The sequence below is a fragment of the Candoia aspera genome, chromosome 1, assembly GCF_035149785.1.
Source record: "Candoia aspera isolate rCanAsp1 chromosome 1, rCanAsp1.hap2, whole genome shotgun sequence".
NCBI classification, from domain to species: Eukaryota; Metazoa; Chordata; class Lepidosauria; order Squamata; family Boidae; genus Candoia; species Candoia aspera.
Genome location: NC_086153.1, coordinates 109,696,053 through 109,716,484, shown reverse-complemented (window position 1 = coordinate 109,716,484; position 20,432 = coordinate 109,696,053). Strand labels below are relative to the sequence as shown.

Sequence of the window (20,432 nt, the reverse complement as noted above, 5' to 3'; positions counted from 1 at the left end):
TCTTTGGAAAAATATATTCTAAGTTTGCTTGAAAAACTATCCTGGACTCATTTACCAGGAGGTTAAGATGAAATCAGTGGTATTATTCTATGTATATGTAGTTATAAAATAGGTTTTAGTCATCAGAGTGAGTTGTAGGAAGGTAAAAATGATCAAAATCCCAAACCTCCCTTGATTTGAATAGTTGTGGACCAACAAAGGATTTCACTGTTGATGTAAATGCCCATTTAGAATTGAGATGTGATTCCATACAGGCCACTTTCAAATCAGTCTTGTGCATTACCCTTAACACATCATAGAACAGAATGAAATCAGGGGCAGGAGAACACATACGTTTATTGCTTGCTAAAATATAAACATTTCTAAGAGGTGGAGTTGATTATTCCATTTCCTTAATAGGCCTCAGGTACTTTTGGGAAACATGTTAAGAAATCCCCTTGGAAATACAGTCTGCCTGCCTGCCTGCCTTTCTTTCTTTCATCTAAAATTCACACTAAGTATTCCTAAAGTCAATCTGTCAGAGATGCTTTCTGAAATATTGCAGAGTGAAATGCAATGTGAGGAAAAACATTCCCCCTGAACTGTATAAACTTTCCCAAATTGGCACCCTCCAGAGATGAATTGGAATTGCAGATTTTCCTGCCACCGAGCATCACCTACCAATGGGAAAAAGAATCAAAGATTGCTTTCTTTAACATGTGCTGGGGGAGGGTTGGGTGAGTAAGTGGGTGCTTTGAATGTGAATTAAGTCACATAGCAAGTTGCCCAACTAACAGGTTAGAGGTACAGAGGTGCCCCTCATCTAAAAACCTGTCAATTGGACTATTTTGGAACACAGTCTAGCATTCTTTTGAAAAAGCATTAAACCCATATCCAAAAATAACCCTGCGGACAAGTTGTAGATATAGAGGAGGGGTAGAGGATGAAGAGGAAGGAGCAACCAATAAGAAGCAAGCTCCATCCTTGACTCGCCAACTGAGTAAGCAGAAATGATGCCTCTGATCTACCACCACCAGTTATAAAAACAGTAAAAAACATGGCCATGCAACCCCCCTTGTGGCCAATTTAAATTGTGCACCACAGAATTAGCACTCCCAAGTTAAAGTATAAAGTATAGCACACTTTCAAAAAAGTGCTACTCTTGTAAATATAAGGATTGAACGGATAGCACCATCATCATCACGTAAAACCCAACAAAGCTTTGGAAAATAGCAGTTAGAAATTACATGGGTATCTGGAGAAGCCAGGTGTCTGGTCTCTCTTACAACATAAACCAAAACTGTGAGCTGCAGATGAGACAAAGAGTCCCCCTTTTGGGGGAGATGGAGATGGGCGGTAGCAAAATTTGAATAATAAATAAATGTCACAAAGACGTGGCATATGAAAATGGTTACTAAAACACTGCTAGGCCACATTTAGGGGATATGACAATGATCCCTCAGTAGCTTTTTGTAGTCAGTCAGAAAACCAATTTGTTGCTAAGATCACTACCTCACAATTGTACATACATACTGTACACATAGGGTATACTGCATACGGCTAGAAGTGAGTCTCATTGAATTCAGTGAGGTTAACTCCCAAGTAAACATTAGATTACTGCTTTTGTCATTTCTGTGGTTGTTAGTTCCCTACTGGTGACTTACAGCATCTTCTAGAGTCATCCATTTGTGTCAAAATAATAGACATGAGGTTAGGCTTTCTGCAGAGGTGCTCCTCATCTATAAACCTGTCAATTGGACTATGTTGTTGGACTTAGCCTTCAACAATGACTGGATGATGCTATGAAGTCAGTATCCCAATGTTCACTGCAGATAGAGAAAAATGGAAGCAAGGGCAAGTCCTAGCATCTACTGCTAGTAACACTACTGGGGAAACATTGTGTAGAAAAGGTAATGTTTCATAGTCATAGAATTGCTTGTTTAATGATTGTGATCACAGCAACACCATTCTTAGAAGATCAAACAGTGCTCCCCTAGACTAAGAACTCATGACTCCTCACTTCTTGTACAAAATATCCTTAAGAGCTGGTGCTTTTCTCCTACAAGATTGCATCTTCAGCCTCTGTTGCCATTCACTCAAAGTGTGGAAGAATGACAAGAGGATATACTCTTTTATAACATATATTGGAAACCGCAGTGTCTACTGAAGAAGGAGGTTTAAAAAGCTGGGAGTCTTAAAGTCCCACCTTGCTGAATGTGCATGCAACATCAAGAGACAAATAAAAGGGACAGGGCTTCACTCGTGTGGTCATGACAACCATCTTGACTTTCTGACTCCCCCCAAGATGCCCCTGATTAGAACCATAGGAGCTATTAGACCATGAAAAGGGCTAGTTATTTGCCTTTTGCAATGTATCCCTTTCTTTCTTTTTTTTCCCTCCCCTCCCTTTTTTCATCAACCTCTTGAAAAATGTATCTTGATTTTGTTATCGCTCTCCTTTCAACTATGTGCTGAGACTGCCTTACTAGCAAAGGTGAGTTCAATTGCTCTTCTGCTTGGAAAAGTCCCAGCTAGCCAGCCCACTTTACTTTGGGAGTAAGTCCCTCTGAACTCAGTGTGACTTACTTCTGAGTAAACAGGGCTCAGCTGAGGGCTTCAAAGGCTCAAAGGGAAGAGGCTCCTTACGCAGGTGGTGAGCGCAGCGCAAATGGAAAGTGTCGCAGCCATGGACATGGTGGTACAGTGTCTTCTCAATCAAGTCCTGAGGTTCATAACCAGTCAGCTCAGCTACCCTGCCAGAAAAAAGAAAAAAGAGACAGAGAGAAAGAGACAGAGAGAGAAAGAGAATGAGATTGGCTTCACACATCATGCCAAGCCAGGTTTTAATCATGGTTTGTTAATAAGCCTCAATAGGCTTGATTTACCAGCAGACTAGATCAAAATCAAAGCAAACCAACCCTATGATGTATTAGAGTGATATGGAAGCCCAGACAGATTAGGAAAAGAAAAGGATAGTCAGCTACCTTATCTTGGTTGTGCTACTGCTGGTCAAAAGGAAGCCTAATTGATGACTTACCGTGAATCGAGGAAGATGAGCTTCATATCCAGGCTGGCCCGAAACATAAACATATTGCTGTGCAGCTTAATCTCCGTCACAGCACTGGGGGGTAGGGAGTGGCCCACCGCCACCAGTCCAACATTTTGGTAGCAGCCATCAAAGGGAGACATGTCCAGGCTGTACTGGCGGATCTTTAGGTAGCCACTGCAGTGAATCACCTGTCAGAGCAAGGAGACAAGAGGCAAAGAGTCAAGTCAATGGGACAAGGGCTCACATCCAAAGTTGAACCTGCCAGTAGGTTCACTCACCAGGACTGTGATCTAAACACATCTACACAATAGCAAGCCCCCTTGCAGGCTTGTGCCACGGCAAATATGCAGAGTATGGTGCTATCAGCACCACATCACAGGGGGATGGTTAACCAGACTTTCCACATGTTGGGCACACTGGCATGACATGCATGTCTGAATGAGGGAATTCCAAAAGGAACATGGATGTCATCTCCTCCCCACACTTTGACACTTCTCAGTGAAAACACCCTGTAGTCTCTTTTATACTTTTTCATTGGTCCTCCCTTCATATATCTATTTATATTTCCAAAGGATCACCTTAATTCTTTGTCCCCCTTGAATGACATTAAATTATATTCACTGCCAGTCTTCATCAATATAGTAACAATCAAGTGGTATGCATCCATGTTCCAGCAGTCCTAATAATGAGCCCTCCACAAGTATGATTTTATCTTCAAGCATGGAATAAGACAATTATCTCTAGTGATAATTCACTGCACAACCCTATGTACACTGACTTGGAAATAAATCCAAATGTTCCATGGAATTTGTATGTAGAATTGCAGCCTTCAACAGTTTCCTTTCTTGGGAACCACAGTGTGTAATAGTGTCATCTCGCCATCACTATAGAAATTCATTGGCTGGATGGTGCTAACGGCACTTCCTCACTAGCAATTTATAGCTCTTCTAAAATCACCCAGCCATTGTTCTGGTAATATAAAGCCTGCTTTCATTCCTGTTGTAACAGCACAGTGATGGTTGGATGATGCTACAAATTGCTATTAATTTCTAATGAAGGAATGGCCTATAAGATGCTATAAATCACTAATGTGAGAATAGTCTTAGGCATACTTCAGCCACAGTGAATGTAAACTGCCTGGAAGGATTTTTCCTATCAGTGGAGAAAGGCATGTTAATATGCAGGAATTCAAAAGGATTACAGCTTTGCAACAGCCTTGTGGACTACACGGGTTTTGAGGCAGGCTACATTAATGGCTGGAAGGACAACATGAAGCAAGAGGAGAGATCCTGGCTCCACAAATAAAAATGTCCCAAACAAGGTTGGCACACAAGCGATCCCAAGAAATGCTGTAGAGCAGACTTCCTCTGTTCCTTTGGAGACAATTCAATTATTTTCATTCAACAAGTAAATTCACTAAGGCCCCTTGAAGCCTTATCTTTTTGTCTGGAAGTATTTCATAGGCTTATTTTCAGATATGAATGTCCTGAAATCAAGGAGGCTGTGAAAAAAAATCTCTTCAGGAATCCTTTTGAAGCTCAACCCTCTATACCTCTACTCAGAAACAAGTCCCACCAAGTAGTGTGACGTTACTGACTACATAATGCATATCAGGTTGTAAAGGTAAAGGTTTCCCTTGACATTAAGTCCAGTCGTGTCCGACTCCAGGGGCCGGTGCTCATCTCCGTTTCAAAGCCGAAGAGCTGGCATTTGTCCGTAGACACTTCCGTGGTCACGTGGCCGGCATGACTACACGGAACTGTTACCTGCCCTCCAAAGTGTTAAGCAAAACCCTAATTTTCCGTTTGCACTGAAAAAAATCCCACCAACAGCATAATTTTCAGCCTTTGCAATTATCTGAGAATATCTGATTTGGAATTCTATAGGAACTCACTTCCAAATAAGGGTCCCTGAAACTGATTCCAATGATTCCAACAGCCAATGATTCTTAGTGTGCAAGCTACACCCATTCAGTGTATTGGGACTTCCTCCATAATTGTAATAAAGAAGGCAAACTTGTTTTCTGTATGCTGGGGATGCATAGATTCCTTTGAATTTAAGCTGAGTGAAATCACAGGGGCTTAAGTGGATTTCAGGGGGCTCGCTCCCAAGTATGCAGAGGATTGCTGCTTTACAAACTAATCTTATGCATGTTTACTCAGCTATAAATTTCACAGTGTGGGACTTCCTCCTAAATAAGTGTGGGTGGCATCGCTGTCTTAATTGGCATTCAGCCTCGGAGGAACGAGCCTCCTGTCCGCAAAACAAGAGCGCAGCCACTGCCATGACCAACAACTTCAAGCCACGTAAGGCAGACGGCTCCAATCTGACCCTTTCCACGTACGTTGGGATTGCAATTCTCGGAGCTGCCAAACTCCAAAGACTGGGATTTGCAATTTCAACGCGAGTGGAGGGCGCCAAGCTGGGGAAGCGGGCGATACTTGAAGTTTTGAGGGCGCCTTTATTTTCACCTTCAGCCCGCCGGGACTCCGGCAGTTCTCAGCCGGCCACGAGTTGGCGCTCGCGCCACCACCTACCTTGTAGCCTCCGCAGGTGAGGCCTGCGTTCCTCTTGGCCAAGACGCACTTCATCCTTAGGAAGAAGGAGCGCTCGATCTCGTACTCTAGGAGAGAAGGGACACAGTGCGCATGTCAGGGAAGGGGCTGCTCGCCCCCGCCGCCGGCTCCCTTCCCTCCCACTCGCCTTCTGCGAGGACGTTACCCTGAACGAAGTGGGAATGATAGGGCTGATGAGCGGTGAGGACGGCGGTCATCTCGTCGTGATCGGCCGGGTGGATGTATTCGTAAATGCTGTTGCCGGTCAGCTCTACCTGAAAGAAAGGAAGCCGAGCGCGGGGAGAAGAGCGCTGCTGCGTCTTGAGGAGCAGGGCTTCCGGTTCGGAGGGGTTTAGCCACCTCGGGTCCGAGACCCAGAGAAGAGGCTTTGACTGGGAAGCACCCAACCCAGGAAGACCCGGATCCGCACAAGGGATAATGAATGGCGCGACGGGTTCCATTCACCCAAAGACTGGATTCGCAGCTCGTGCTCTTTGGTTAGGGTGTAACTGTATTGTGCGAACCCAGCTCCTGTGAACCAGAGTGTGTGCGGAACGCAATGAATGGCCATTGGGCATTTGTTTGCTTTGCGGAGGCATGCAACTAGCAAGCTAACCAACCTTCAGCAACTTGTGGCTCTCCAGACTATGATCCTCAACTTGCTTTGAGGGATGATGGGATGGGATGAGGGATCCCTCCCGATGAAGGGCCACAGCTACAGAAGGCTGTCTTAGACGGAAAGCTTTGGATGGAAACTTAAATGGGAATTTATCCCAGGGTAAAATCCCAGGGTAAGCCATCAAACTAAATGGCTAATCTTGCCATCCCTCTGCTTGGGGGTGGGGGGAGGGGAGGGGAGGGGAGTATCTTTTCACCTAGAGAGCAAGCCGGTCAGGAAAAGACTGGGCCAAAAGACTTGCCTCGCATCAGGTTTTCTGTGTAGAGACAACTTGGTGGAGCAGGAGGGTGGTGGAGTCCTAGCCTCATTTCACTGCTTGTCAGGGGGACCTGAGAAGAAGGCTGTGTGGCCAGAATAGCAGCACTCCTGAGGTTGCAGTTTAGGGGTGTTAAATCAAAACCAACAAATCCCAGTGAGCAGAATGGAATGCACCGTGAAGCTTCAATTCTGCATATTTTCCTGGAGTAACTACCACTGAATCCAAGGCAGCTTCCAAATTGGAGCAGACTGTTAGGACAGCACAATGAAAGAGGCTGAAACTGAAACTCAGACATAATAGTTTCAGCCACCCACCTGCCAGGCATCCTGCATTATCATATATAGGTCCCCAAATGGCAACCTAACCCTGTTGGTGCCCTTCTGGTCATTCTGCTGAGAAGAACCAAAGTCAACCCTGATGGCCTCACCCCACTGGAGTCACCTTCAAGGGGATTTGAAAACATGCCCTTTGGCTTGATTTGGAAGCAGATGGCTTCAAGGCATTCACAAAATGCACATGTCCTACCTAGGAAAGACTTTCAGAAATCACGGCCACTGAACTAATGGGGGGTGAAAACCACCCTATCTTTCTCTTTACTGAATAACCATGTTTTTAATGGGGGTACCTCCCAGGAATCTGTATGCTGGGTTTGATTGATTTGACTAGTAAATGTTCAAGATGGGGTATTTAAAGGGGAGGGGGGAAGCCCAAAACACTGTGTGGTCAACCTAGCTTTGAATGCTGCAAAGAAGCTGGCTGCCCTGTTGACCTCAATTCCGGGATCCTTAACTTACCTGCGACAAACCCAAGTGCACCGAGGCAGTCTCCGAGATATACATGATCTTGCCATCAGGAGCTACCACAAAAATGAAACCGTCCAAAGTCTGAAAGAAAAGGAGAGCAAAGAGCAATCAACTTTCTCTGACCAGTTGGGAGTTCTCCTCCTGGCCCCTTCCGGATTGCTTTGTTAACGGGGAAGAGGGGAACTGCAGGCTCCACCTTTGGCCATTCCCTCCCTGGCAGTTTCTATCTTTACCCACCAATCTCTGTGGAGGTATAAAACCTGTCTATGATTGTCCTGTCTTACCCCAGCAGTGGCTGGATGCTGCTAAAAATTGCAAATGTGGAACAACTTGGTAAGACTAATTCCTCACGACTGATTTTAGGGCACCCAATAAGAGAATGTAGCACCCCATATAACAGTAATGAGACTGGCTTTAGAGTGCTACAAGGGTGGCTGGGTGGCAGTATAACCACTACTAAGAATCTGCATGCAAAGAAGAGGCCCAAGAATGGGTTTATTCCAGGAAAGGGCAAGAGACTGCCTTCTCCTTGCCAAACTAAATCCTAACCACTGAGGGGGCAACTGCAGCCTCAAAGAAGGCTGAAAAACAGGCCCTTCCTTCCGATGGAAAAGGTTGCAATCCTACACCACTAGTCTTTCAGAGTCTGGCCCCCTTCTGTCCGAAGCATCATCATTGCTGAGAATTATCGAGATTAGAGTCCAAAATACCTGGAAGGCACAAAACTGGAGAAGGTGGCTGCCAACAAGTTCCAAGTGAGTAAGGTGGGAGTTTTCCCTTTTTAACAATTAAGTGTATACTTCACTTTTCCATCTAAGATTGTTACCCAACTAGCCAATACAAAAAATAAAATACACCTGAGGGCACTCTATCCTGCCTGCACCTGTGTGAATAGTTAACCCCTGGTCTGTTGATCTTTCATTTCTTGGGGGTTTCTGGAGTCCATGTATGTTTCTTCTGAGGCTGTGATGGTGTTGGATTGTAAGCACATTTTATAAAATGCATACAAATTATTTACACAGTAGTTCCACCAAGTCCGGAGGTTCTACCACCTGATGCTCTCCAGATGGATCAGGCTTCAGCATGGTTCAGAAAAACCACAGACAGTTGGAAAGGTGATGCATCTGCCATCAAGATGCCTGCTTCCCAGATCCTACATGAGGCCACCTGAAACCTCACCGGGCTGAACTGATCCCGCTTGTCCAGCTCGTGAAAGGCTCCTCCGGGTGGCAAAGCCTCCAGCTCCAGTCACTGCTCCTTCGATGCTAGAGAGTCTGTCCTTCAGGCCTGTCCCACCCACCCTGAAGCCTGGCTGGAAAGAGCTGCCCACTCCCCCGCTGCATTCCTACCTGAAGCAGGTGAGATCCCAGCTCCCGCCCCACATTGTCCAGAGGGCTGGCTCGACTTGAGTGGCCCCAGGCCTCCCCGAGTCCTGTGGAGACAAAACGCATCAAAAAAGAGAGATGTGGAGGGAGCCCAAGGCTGTTCCACACCTTTGACAGACCCTAGACATCCAGGGTTGCGGGGTGGGGAAGAATTGCGAAGTTTGGTCAGTGGTTAAAGGAACAGGCTAGAAACCAGACTAGAAACCGGGAGACTGAGAGTTCTAGTCCCGCCTTAGGCAAGGGAGACTGTGAGTTCTAGTCCCACCTTAGGCATGAAAGCCGGCTGGGTGACCTTGAGCCAGTCCCTCTCTCTCAGCCCAACTCACCTCACAGGGTTGTTGTTGTGGGGAAAATTGGAGGAGGAAGCAGTATTAGGTATGTTCGCCACCTTGAGTTACTTATAAAAATAATAAAGGTGAGATAGGAAATAAATTAAATAAATAAAAATAAAATGCTAACAGCGTTTTTCGAGGGACTGTAGTTTGCAACTCAAAGAACAGAAAAGTTTTATAGCATCAATCCTCTTTCTCTTCTCTTTTTAACCTCCTCTCCTCAGTACTACTGTGCATATCTATGCGCTACTTCTCTCTCGGGACTCTATCCCGCGTATCTGAGGAGGAGAACAGTAATCCTCGGCAACCGCTGCTCCAATAAACGCCTTCGCCTTCTAGGTGCCGCAGGCTTCCTTCTCGTCGTAATTTAAGAGAGCGTTTCTGAAATTAGCGGTCCCGGTCGGATCGAACAGACAACTTCTATCGTCCACAGACAGACCGATAGCTGGGGGCGATGGGGATTGTCCCCCTACCCGTTCAGCAGATCCGTCGGCTGGGGAAAATAGTGTTTCCGACGTATGTCATCCTGGTAAACTGCAATCCTTCCACCACCTCAGTCTACAAAAGAACAGATAGTCCCACCCAAACCGCTTCCTTGAAATCCAGGCGGTTTTATTACTGTTTACTCAATAAACTAAGGGTCGACCCTCCCTAGACTAGAATTAATTAATATTTCAAAGAATCGAAACATCTTAGCCACTTGCTCATTTGACAGCTGAAGTCTTAACCGTCCACTTATCCCGAACCAAATCTTTGTGCCACCCTGAATTAGCGTCTGCCGAAACTATACCAAACGAGCCGTTGCGACCCGAAGGCCCTGCAAGCACAACAGGTCTGCAGCGAGGTAGTACCTCAGTTTTCAAGTTCAGGCAAGGCCAGCCAGAGTCGGCTTGGAAAGTTAACCAGCCCGCTTGAAGTCCGAGGGCTCAGGGCTTTGCGGCGCGCATTGCTGATTCCTCGGCTCTAAGCTCCGAAGAGCTGTCCAGCGATTTCCTTAAGCAGCATCCCTGATTCGATTGTTTTCGCTTCAGATCTCTAAAGGGGTTCTCTCGCTGGGGGACGAAAAACTGAGCACGGGGGGGGGGGGGGGCGCCAAAATGAGCGCTGGGGGGTGGGCGCCAAAATGGGCGAGGACTCCATGTTTGCCCCGGGTGACACAGACCCTAGTTGCGGGCCTGCCTATCTGGGGAATAATTCATAAACAACATTGGCCCCAGCCTGCAAGATCCAGGGCAGGCCAATCAGACACCTTTTTGTGGCATCCGCCCCTCACGTCCTCTCCGTTCTTCGCCCCAGTAAAGAAAAGGAGGGATGTGAAAGAATGCAGTTTTGTGCAGTGCCTTTTCTACTGACCGACTTTAACCGAAGAACTTGGACACAACCAGGTACAACTGACTCCGAAGCAGCCTCTAGGGACAATCAACGGGGCTGCTCCCCAAATAAAAAAAGGCGACTTTTAATCTTACTACTAGGGGACAAGGGCAAGAGAGAGGTAGGTGGAGGAAACGGCTACGTTTCGGGAACATCGCGGGGAAGAGGGAGTTTCAAAACGAGTGGAGCCGAGGAGCAGGCTGAGGAATCGGCCTGGACAAGGAGCCGGCCACCCGGCTTCGCCACGCCTCTCCTCGCCTCCTCCTCCACCGGCGTCTCACCTACGTTCTCTCTGAAAGCAGCGCGTCACCCGGACTCGCAGACAAGATCCGCGCTTCCGCTTGTGCCGGCGCAGCTCCATCTCTCCAGCGGCGTTACGCCTGCTCTTCCCGACCGCCGGGCATTCCTATCAGCCGCCACCGCCGCCTTTTCCTTCTTCTCATCCGTGTGTGGATCTCCACCGTTGGTGGCTCACAACTCTTACCAAACTACACTCGCTCCGCCCGTTTCTTTCTCTGGGATCACGCAGTCTAGAAACGGGTATTTTAAAGACTGGTCTAGCGTTGGCTCGCTGCTCATACAGCCGTAGGAAAGGCTGCATGAGTATGAAAACCTTTCTGAAACACACCAACTCTGTATACATCTTTCTCCTCCAACCTCCCATATTCAGGAGTGTCAGCAGAGTAGGTCAAAAAAGTGTGTGACCAAAGCCCTGCCTGGTTTTTATGTGCCTCACTTTGATCACATTGTGGCAGTCACCCACTTGACTTTTTTGCCCAAGCTCAGTTAACACTCCATCCACTTCCTCAGGTACCAGGATGGGATGAATCTGCTTTACTGTCCCTTAGCTGTCCCTTCAGAACAGCCCGGTCTGAAACCCTGATCTTCTAAATGAATGTAGATCTGAGGTGTCTTGCAGACCCACCAGCAAATAAGCTTCAGACTGCAATCCTAAATCCATTTTCCTGGCAGCCAGTCAGTGGAACTTACTTCTGAGTAAGCATGCACACCATCCATGATTTTTATCTGGACATTCCAATGGATAATATTCAAGGTTAGGGAATAACTGTTTTGAAATCTTGGACTGGGTTGTGCAATCAAGGCTTTAGCTTTTCTGCATGCCTTCCTAAGTGGTCTCCAAATGCTGGTACTAGATCCCACTTAGATCTTGCTAGAGCCTAGGAAGTCCAGCAGAAGCTTTGTTTTTTACCATTTCTGGATGATGCTCCCAGGATTCATCCCCCTTTTCCCCAGGAAAACCTTGAAACAGCAAAAATTAGAAGACTGAGAACAAACAATGGTTCATCTGACTTGACTGTATGCAGAACTACTGAGGGTGAACTACTGAAGTACTAGATGTAAATTAGCACTTTCCGTGTATTAGGCAGGGAAGGATAAAAAAACAGGGCATACTGGTTGGAATGTTGAACAGTGCCCCCCTGAGCTGTAAAGCACGCTGGGGAATTTGAGACACTCATTTTAGCTGGGCTTCACCTCTCTCACAGGATTGGTGTGAGGAAGGCTAACATGGAATTGAAGAACAAGGTATGTTACTTTGAGTCCCCTAGAAACAAAGCATATGAATGTAAGAAACAAAGATAGGGGTCTTCCTTCCACACTTGCCCCTAACATGCCTTGTCAGTCTCTTTTCTGCCAACCTCATTGACCCCGCTTTTGTCTCATCCCCAGCCTATAGTTGAGGCAACCTGAAGTCATCCTTAGCTGCTCTGGTTTTAAGCTTAGGCTTTCCCTCTTGTCCTGACACATTTTTGCAATGGATGGGATCTGGCATGCTTCAACCATTTGTCTGCTCAATTCCTGTTTAAGTTGCTGCAGGTGGGCCCCAATCCTCTGGTCACTGGGAACTATCTTGCTTGGGCTGCAGGAACAATCTGACACCCAGAGAGGCATCTGCCAGTGCTTGTCTGATCTTATGCAGGATTCTTACAAACATGAGCTTAGTGCATTTTTGTAAGAATAATAGGCTTGTTTTTTAACAGGGGTTTAGTCTCTTCTGAAAGAGCTCTACTCTTGTGCTGCACAAAAGATCAATTTAAATTGGGAGAGATGGGTTCTGCAGCTATGTGTTGCCAGTTCTGTCTCCACTGGATTCATTACAAGTTTTCCACTCTTCTGTTGAAAGAGGTTTCGCACAGCCATGTTGCTGCTGCTGCTGCTGCTGTTTCTGAAGACCTGCAAATGCCTCTGCAACTGTCTCCCTGACTAGCCAACTGTCCCAGAACCAGACTCATGGAGTTGCAGTGTCTGCAGCTCTTTATGCAACACATCACACTTTTGGTGGTACTGAGCACCATGTTGATAACTGTGCAGGCTGATCACAATTGTGTCAGTCTGGAAGTCTGCTCTAGTGTATTTGTTCTCCGTGGCTTTTCATCAGTACTTCCTGGCTTCCCACCATAAGGTCAGAAATGAATGTATTGGCCACTCCCTGCCAGCACCCTTGCAGCTCTAGTCAATAGCTCCTGTCTTTGGGGTTCCTTGTTTATTCCTAGACTAAAGCCCCATTCCTCTATGCCTGGGATCTGTCAGTTGGCTACTTCTGAACATGGATTTAGCTCTCTTTCAGAAGAGTGTCACAACCTTGCTCAGAAGTAGCCAAATACACACAGAGGAAGGGTTGTGAGGAACATAGAAAAAGCTCCCTCCCACTTCATCTTGTACCCACAACCTGTTAATCAAGAAGCTTGAAAGATGCCTAATCTGCTGTTCTAAGTATCCCAGATGAGAGAGAATGATTGAGAAATCCACCAATCCCTTTCCTTCATTTGACTTGCAATTGGTAGGTAAGGTCAGGGTCATTCACTGACCTCATTACTGTAACAGAACAGGAACCAGCTATAGGGAGGGCATAATTTATGCAGGCATATTTTTCTGCCAGCTGAAGTAATTAGTAGTTTGAGTCAGCTATGAAGAAAAGGCCTTGGGAAATAAGTAAGTGAATAAACACTAAATGGTTCTCTGTGCCTTATCCATACTTTCTTCACATAATACACTTAATCATAAATAAAGGCTAAGATCACCCCATACATTAGGCTAATATTGTGGTTAGCTGTTTGAGGTTCAGGGTGTTGTGACAACTGCTCAGCAACTGTTCTCCAAGGTTTCAACCGGAGGACTTCTCCAGCCCTATCCAGATATTCCATGGCCAGATTGTAGGATCTGCAAGTGGGAAATTCAGTGTCTGATTTTAGATAGGGGTCCTGAGTTCACAAACAGGAAGTGAGCAATACAGCCCCTATGGACTCTATTTCTATGGAAGATGTCTAGGGTGATTTGTGACATTGAGAAGAAAAGATGCCCTTTTTCAGGGAAAATCCAACAGAATGCAGGTATTCTATTGGTATTTCTTCTATGTATCCAAACATCTATGTATCAAACTCATTCTTATACAGAAGTAAGATAATGTTCTCAAGAGATTACTTTTGTAGACTGGAGGAAATTGTCTCACTGACTTGTGTTACACATTGCTCTAAATCACTGCTGAATAAACCATGATCAGCTGGCTCATGTATTATGCTAAGCCAAGCTACAATAGAAAGTTGCAGTCATAATAGCTCCTACAGACTGACCTGAAGCAAAAATCATACATATCACATTGTGGCTTAGCTAGTTGTGAGAACTAGAGCTCTAAGTCCAAGAACACTTAGCCTTCTGAAAGCCAAATGCAAGGTTGTCAGTCTGGTCCAAGTTTCCTTGAAAGGAAATTCTCTATTTGCTCTATCAGAGATCCAGAGTAACCTGGAATACGTCAAGCTTTTGATAAAAATGATTTGATTAAAAAAGCAAAGGAAGGCAAAATAAGGAGGGATAATTGTAATTTGAAAGGAAGCCAGTGTGATATAAGGCACTGGACAAGGAGTAAAGGGTGACAGGTTCAAGTCCATCCTTAGATGTACTGTAGAAACTCAACAAGCAGGAGAAACTAGTCTCTCTCTCAGCCCAATCTATCACATGGGGTTTTGTTGTGGTTTAAAATGGAGATTTCTACTTAAAGTTGCCTTGGAAATGGAAATCAGCATATACATCTACCAAACAAAGAAACACAAGATTCTAAATCTGAGCTTGCCCTCAACCTTGAGACTTAGGCCAAATGTTTCTTTTGATCCCCCAGAGGCCCTGCCTCTGTCTCAGTTGAGGTTATTCTGAGTGGAAGATAGGGTGAAGATGAGTGAAGTCAAGTGAAATCATATACAGCGGGAATGTGCAGAAAGTATGTACAGATCTAATAGATCACATAACTAGATCTCTGGGTGATTCTCAGCATACCTTCAGTCACACCCTAACTTCCCCAAAAGGAATGATAGAGCACCCTTACTGGTTGCTATGGCTGGACCCCAGCCATTTCAGAAGAGTGATTTACAGCATCTTATAGCATCATGTAGTCATTGCTGTGGCACTGTATTGCTAATAAAGATAGGCTTTCTTTGCCACAGCAAAAGCTAGGCTGACACCATTGTTCAGTCACTTCCATCTATTATAACTTACCATTTTGTCAGGACTGTCTGACAGTAACTGTTCCTTTGAGTTCTTACGAACTCAAGTTTGTGTCACCTGTGCCTTCCATAGGCCTCTTTTTCAACTGTCTTCAATATTCTTAAGCATTAGAGTCCTCTCCAGTGACTCTTGCCTTCACATTATGTGTTCCAAGTATTTTAGCTTTAGCTTTAGTATTATGCTTCCAGGGAGCAGTCTGGTTTGACTTCATTTAGTATTGAACAATTTGTTCTTCCTGTGGTTCATGATATTCTCAACCATTTTCTTCAGCACTGCAATCCAAAAGCATCCTTTTTAATTTATTCAGTCTTTATGATAGTCCAGCTTTCATAATTGTAAACATTATGGTTGGGAAGACCATGACCTTGACAATATGTACCTTTGTTGTCACTGTGATGTCTCTGCCCTTCAAAATATTATCTAAAGCTATCATATTCTTTCTCTTAACTAGCAGTCACCATCCCTGTGAATTTTCGAGCCTAGGGAGATAAATATTGTTATTGCCAACTTGTTCTCTGCCTATTGGCATTGAGTGGTGCTACCTGCTGAATTGTTTTTAATATTGAAGAGTGAACCAGCTATGATAGTAGAAAGCCTATCTTCATAAGTGATATACTGCTACAGGGCTAGTGGATGACATAATTTGATGTTGTCAATCCCTACTAATGACTTTATAGCATCTTCTAACATTACCCAGTCATTGTTGTGGCAATGTAAATCTGTCTTCATTACAACGATGGTAGGAAATATCATAAGTCACTAGTAGGGATCCTGTCCTCCTATGGGCACAGTTTTAGCACCCCTCTTTAATATGCTTTTCTCCTGTCCAGGAGGCAGCACAAACACATGCCAGTATAATTTTCCTCATTGCTGGTCTCTATTCTGCCTCAATAACACGGCCAGTATATGGGGTGTCCCAACAGTTTAAAACAGGGCCAATTAAAATGCATCTATTTGTAGCTGAATTTCTCTTCCTCCCAAAATTCCCACTCCCACCTGCCAAGTAGGAAAACCAACCATCAATTACACTCCTTAACACAGTGGGGTGGGGTGGGGCAACGGGAGTCTTCAAATCAGAGACCTGGCTCTGTCTTCCACCAGCAGCTCCTGTACTGTGAAAGTTTAACAGTCATATGGAAAGCAAAATAAACTCCTTGGGCCATCTTCCAAGCGGTCCTGCTGTTGGTCTCTGTAGCTGCTGCTTTAAAGCAGTTTTTTGAGGGTGGGGTTTTAGAGAGGTCTATTGTTTTCACTAGTGATCTTGTAATTGATGCCATGTCACTCCAGGCAGCACAGACCATATATGCTGCAATTAGACATGGCCAATAGGAATTGGGCAGATCTTAGTCCCTGACTAAGCATGACCACTCCTGAACCACCAGAAATGATGCAAACAGTAAGCCTCGCATCAGAGAAAATGGAAAGCAACACAAAACCATTAGATAAATACAAAGTTAGACGGCCTCAGCTATGGGCTGGTGTTGAGACAAAGCCTCACTGGTGCAGCATGGTAATGAACAAAAACTTTGTATCACCACACCAATGGCTGGGTGATGCTGTAAATCACTGACGTAGAAATGGCCAGAGCCACTGGATGGATTCACACCTCAAACTAAGGCATGGCTTGTTTTAGCCATAGTTTGCCAAATAACCAAAGACACACATAATGCTAACCCCTAAGCTAAACCGCTGAGCTGCTGAGCTTGCCGATCGGAAGGTCAGCGGTTCGAATCCGCGTGACGGGGTGAGCTCCCGTTGCTAGTCCCAGCTCCTGCCAACCTAGCAGTTCGAAAACATGCAAATGCGAGTAGATTAATAGGTACCGCCTCGGCGGGCAGGTAACGGCGTTCCGTGTAGTCATGCCGGCCACATGACCACGGAAGCGTCTATGGACAAACGCCGGCTCTTCAGCTTTGAAACGGAGATGAGCACTGCCCCCTAGAGTCGGACACAACTGGACTTAATGTCAAGGGAAACCTTTACCTTTAAGCTGTGATTTACAAACCCAAATAAATGGGCATGCACAACAGCCCAAGCCCAAACCAAACAAACCACATTATGCTTTCATGTGATGTGTGAACACGCCCTCTGTTTTGTAGGCTTGTGTATACATCCAGATGCACATGCACATTGGCAATAATCACACAATGCACTAAGGCATGACTTTCTTAACTATGGCTTATTGGCTAACCATCACTGGCCGGGTTCAGAGAACATGCTAAACCACAAACAGGAAAACCACGTTATGGCCCAGTGTGTTATGAGAATCATCTCTCCCTGGTATGTTGTCAGGATGTGAACAATCCAGGGACTCCTATTCCAATCTCTACACATTCCCTGGAAGCTTTTGTCAGTTGCTGATTAATCCAAAGATAGAAGTGCACCCAAGACTGGGAAGGAGTGGGCTGTTTCCTTAGGCCCCTGAAAAGGGAGAAACTGACAGGTTAATGAATAGCCCATCTGCATTTACAGGTTAACTTTGGGGCAGAAATTAACTCTCTCTCTTGTGTTCTTGCAATTGGACTTTTTTTTTCCTGCTAGAGATGCCATTTTCTTTCCTACCTAATCAGGTCAAGTTAATATTTTCTAAATTGACGGCATATGCGTGGAACCCCAGCTTTCACTGTTCTCTTTGACAGGGAGAGATGGGAGTTGTAGTCCAACATTTCTGGGAGACATTAAGTTGAAGAATGCCCTGGTGAACTAATGCTTTAATGTTCAAAAGTGACATGTCACAAAGCCTCAGTAAGAAATAACCTCATAGCTTTAGCAGTCATTTGCTTTCCAGATCTCTTGAAAATCTGGGTAGGAATTTTGCCAGAAATGCACCAGTCAACTATTTTCATTCTCCAGTGAAGAAAAATATTTAAAATATTTCTAAGTACAGTACTTCAGTCTGGCCTGAGTGAGTCCCACTTGTTGTACATATACACAGTTTTTAGGCATATGTTCTCAAAGGAGGCCTAATATGGTCAGCTAAACTTGTTCTGTGCCTACAACTATTATACTTGCCTACTCAGAAGTAAATCCAGTGTAGGAGAATTCCAGCAAAATCAAGTATGGTTTCCTTGGAAACAAGGTAGTAGACATTTACTCTGAAGTAAATTGCATATCATTGCAATCTTCATCAGGAATGCTTGGAATGACTCCCCCTTTTTTTTTTTTGAAGAATTTCCACATTCTTTTGCATCTCCCTTCTTTAGAAAGAGGGTGGGTGGATTTATTTATTTATACAGCAATAAAAACAAAAAAACATAAATCATAAAACCAACACAGGAGAGGGGGGGGATGGATGGAGATGGATGGAGATGGGGGAGGGGAGGGGGATGGATGGATGGATAGATATAGATGGAGATAAAGGAAAAGGAAAAAGAAGAAAGGAAGGGAGGGAGGGAGGGATAGATAGTTATGGACGGACAGATAGATCTTTTCAGTTCTCTGACTCCCATTTTTTGATCCAGTTGAAATTTTAAGAAGTGTATAAAACTTTTCAAGTAATCTTGTGCCATTTTCCTGTGGAAGGATTAAGCATCTTTGAATTTAGGAGTTTTCTTCTGAGTAGACATTCTTTATATATTATAAGCAACAGTAAACACTTCCAAGCAAATGGAGGTATGTGTACAAATCTCTAGGATCAGCCTAATTCAAATGTATGCAGATTTATTGAGAAGTACATTAAGTGCAGTAAAACTGTACTCTCCTGATAGTGCAACTGGAATTCCTGCCAGTTTATTTTTTATTATTATATTCTGCTTTATTTTTTAAAACAGTCATGGGCTTGTTTCCCAAGGATGTTTTTTTAAGCTTTCAGCGCACCAATGTCTATTTTACTTTTCTTTTTGCACCTGACATACCATAGCAAAATTTTTACAAATCCTGTAATTGCCTTTTAAGGGAAAAAAAAGGCTAGATGGATCAGATTGAGGGGGGGGGGATAAAAGCTAGCCCAGAAATCTAAAGATTACTCTTGTAAATTGGAGTGCCCCGGAGAAGGAGAAAGGAAAACTAGAAAAAGGAATCACTCGGGGATTTGGAATCTGAAGGGGGATTTTCTCGGCTAAAGCGTCCAAAAGAGAAAGAAAGCAAACCTAATCTCTTTTAGAAAATTTCCAAGCTGCGCTACATTAACTTTCTTGTTTTTTGTTTGTCTTGCCTTGAGTCGTGGGCTTTTTAAAAAACCGTTCCACGCCTCACTTCCTTCTTGTCGCATTTACGGGGGGGGGGGGGGGGGGGGGGGAGACGCCGCACCGGCTGAGGATGTATCTATTACGGATCTAAGGAGGCGACAGTCCCTGGTTTTCTTCCAATCTCCTCCCCTGCCCCCTCCCTGGATTACCTTCGCGGCCTGCCCACGGAGGCGTTGTTCTTCCCCGAAAATGAGATTTCGATTTCTAAAGCGAGAACCCAATTAGGAAGCAAATGAGGCGGAGAAGATCCACTCCAAGGGACCTCATCCCACCGGCAGCGTTGACAAGGCAGACGGGACGAGCAGCCACCAACAGCTCCCCGCGCTACCGGCGGCTGGCAGGCATTCGAAGAGCAGCACCAGCTTCCTCGCGTGGAGAGGCCGGGAGGGGGTCGCTCTCCCGCCGGGCCAGGCTCGATCTTTCAACTCTCGGCCGGCAGCTGCTCCGGATTAACACCTTTCCCAGCAATCCCAACCCCGCTTGATTCTACACTTCCCGAGCACGCCGCATCGGGCCACGTGGTCCTGCGCGCGCAGTCCCAGAAACATACTGGGACGGAGGGCCAGGAATTGCTGGGCTGAGTTCTGGTGTGGCCTCCGCGGGACTTCCTCTGCAACCGCGAAATAAGCTAGATGGACCCCCTCGCTTGTTTTTCGTTCCAGGAGCCATCAGTTCCGACAAGTGCACTCCTCCTCCTTGACCGCACCGAGCTGGCCTTGTCTTGCGCAGTCTTTCTGGTTCCGGAAAACAAATGAATTAATCGGCAGGCTACCGCTACAAGATTTTCAAAATATCGCCTTCGGTCATCTTTTCCGAGAGGCGAAGTCAGGCGACCTGTTCTGAAGGAACCAGAAATGGGTCTTGGGCCTTTGCCAAGGTGTGGCTGCACCCTCTCCGGGGAGTCACCAGCTGGTGGAATGTCCAGCCACGCCATTGAACAGACAGTGACCAGTCGCCAGCCTGAAAACATGGGCACCCAAGACGATGAGGCATTTGGTTAGCAAGAGAATAAAAATTGCCATCTGAACAATCCAATTTATGACTACTGTTCTTTTTACCAATATAATATAGTGAGGAATGGATCATGTGGACACCAGTAGTGAGGAAAAACCAGAGAAATCTTGATCTCTCCTGCTGGAATATTCTCACTATATTTCACACAAGTTAACCACACATACATATCAGTAGTAACATCCACAATTGAGAATTAAGAAAGATCCCCACTGAATTTTGAGCTGTCTCAATGAAAGCTGCTTTGGAATTCTTACACCAAGTTCATTCCACTTACGGAAAATGGAGCAAATCTTTCCCAGAGTGA

At 45.3% G+C, this 20,432-nt stretch overlaps 1 protein-coding gene across 1 annotated transcript in view; it reads right to left on the bottom strand.

Annotated features, from left to right (window-relative positions):
• Positions 1-20,432, bottom strand: part of SIM1 (SIM bHLH transcription factor 1) — a 72,180-nt gene that overhangs the window by 38,222 nt on the left and 13,526 nt on the right. The window contains exons 2-7 of the mRNA XM_063291004.1: positions 8,674-8,756; positions 7,316-7,405; positions 5,750-5,858; positions 5,566-5,651; positions 3,017-3,216; positions 2,626-2,732 (exon numbers count right to left, since the gene is read on the bottom strand). Coding sequence (XP_063147074.1) covers positions 2,626-2,732; positions 3,017-3,216; positions 5,566-5,651; positions 5,750-5,858; positions 7,316-7,405; positions 8,674-8,756 — 675 coding nt within the window. The remainder of the gene's footprint in view (positions 1-2,625; positions 2,733-3,016; positions 3,217-5,565; positions 5,652-5,749; positions 5,859-7,315; positions 7,406-8,673; positions 8,757-20,432) is intronic.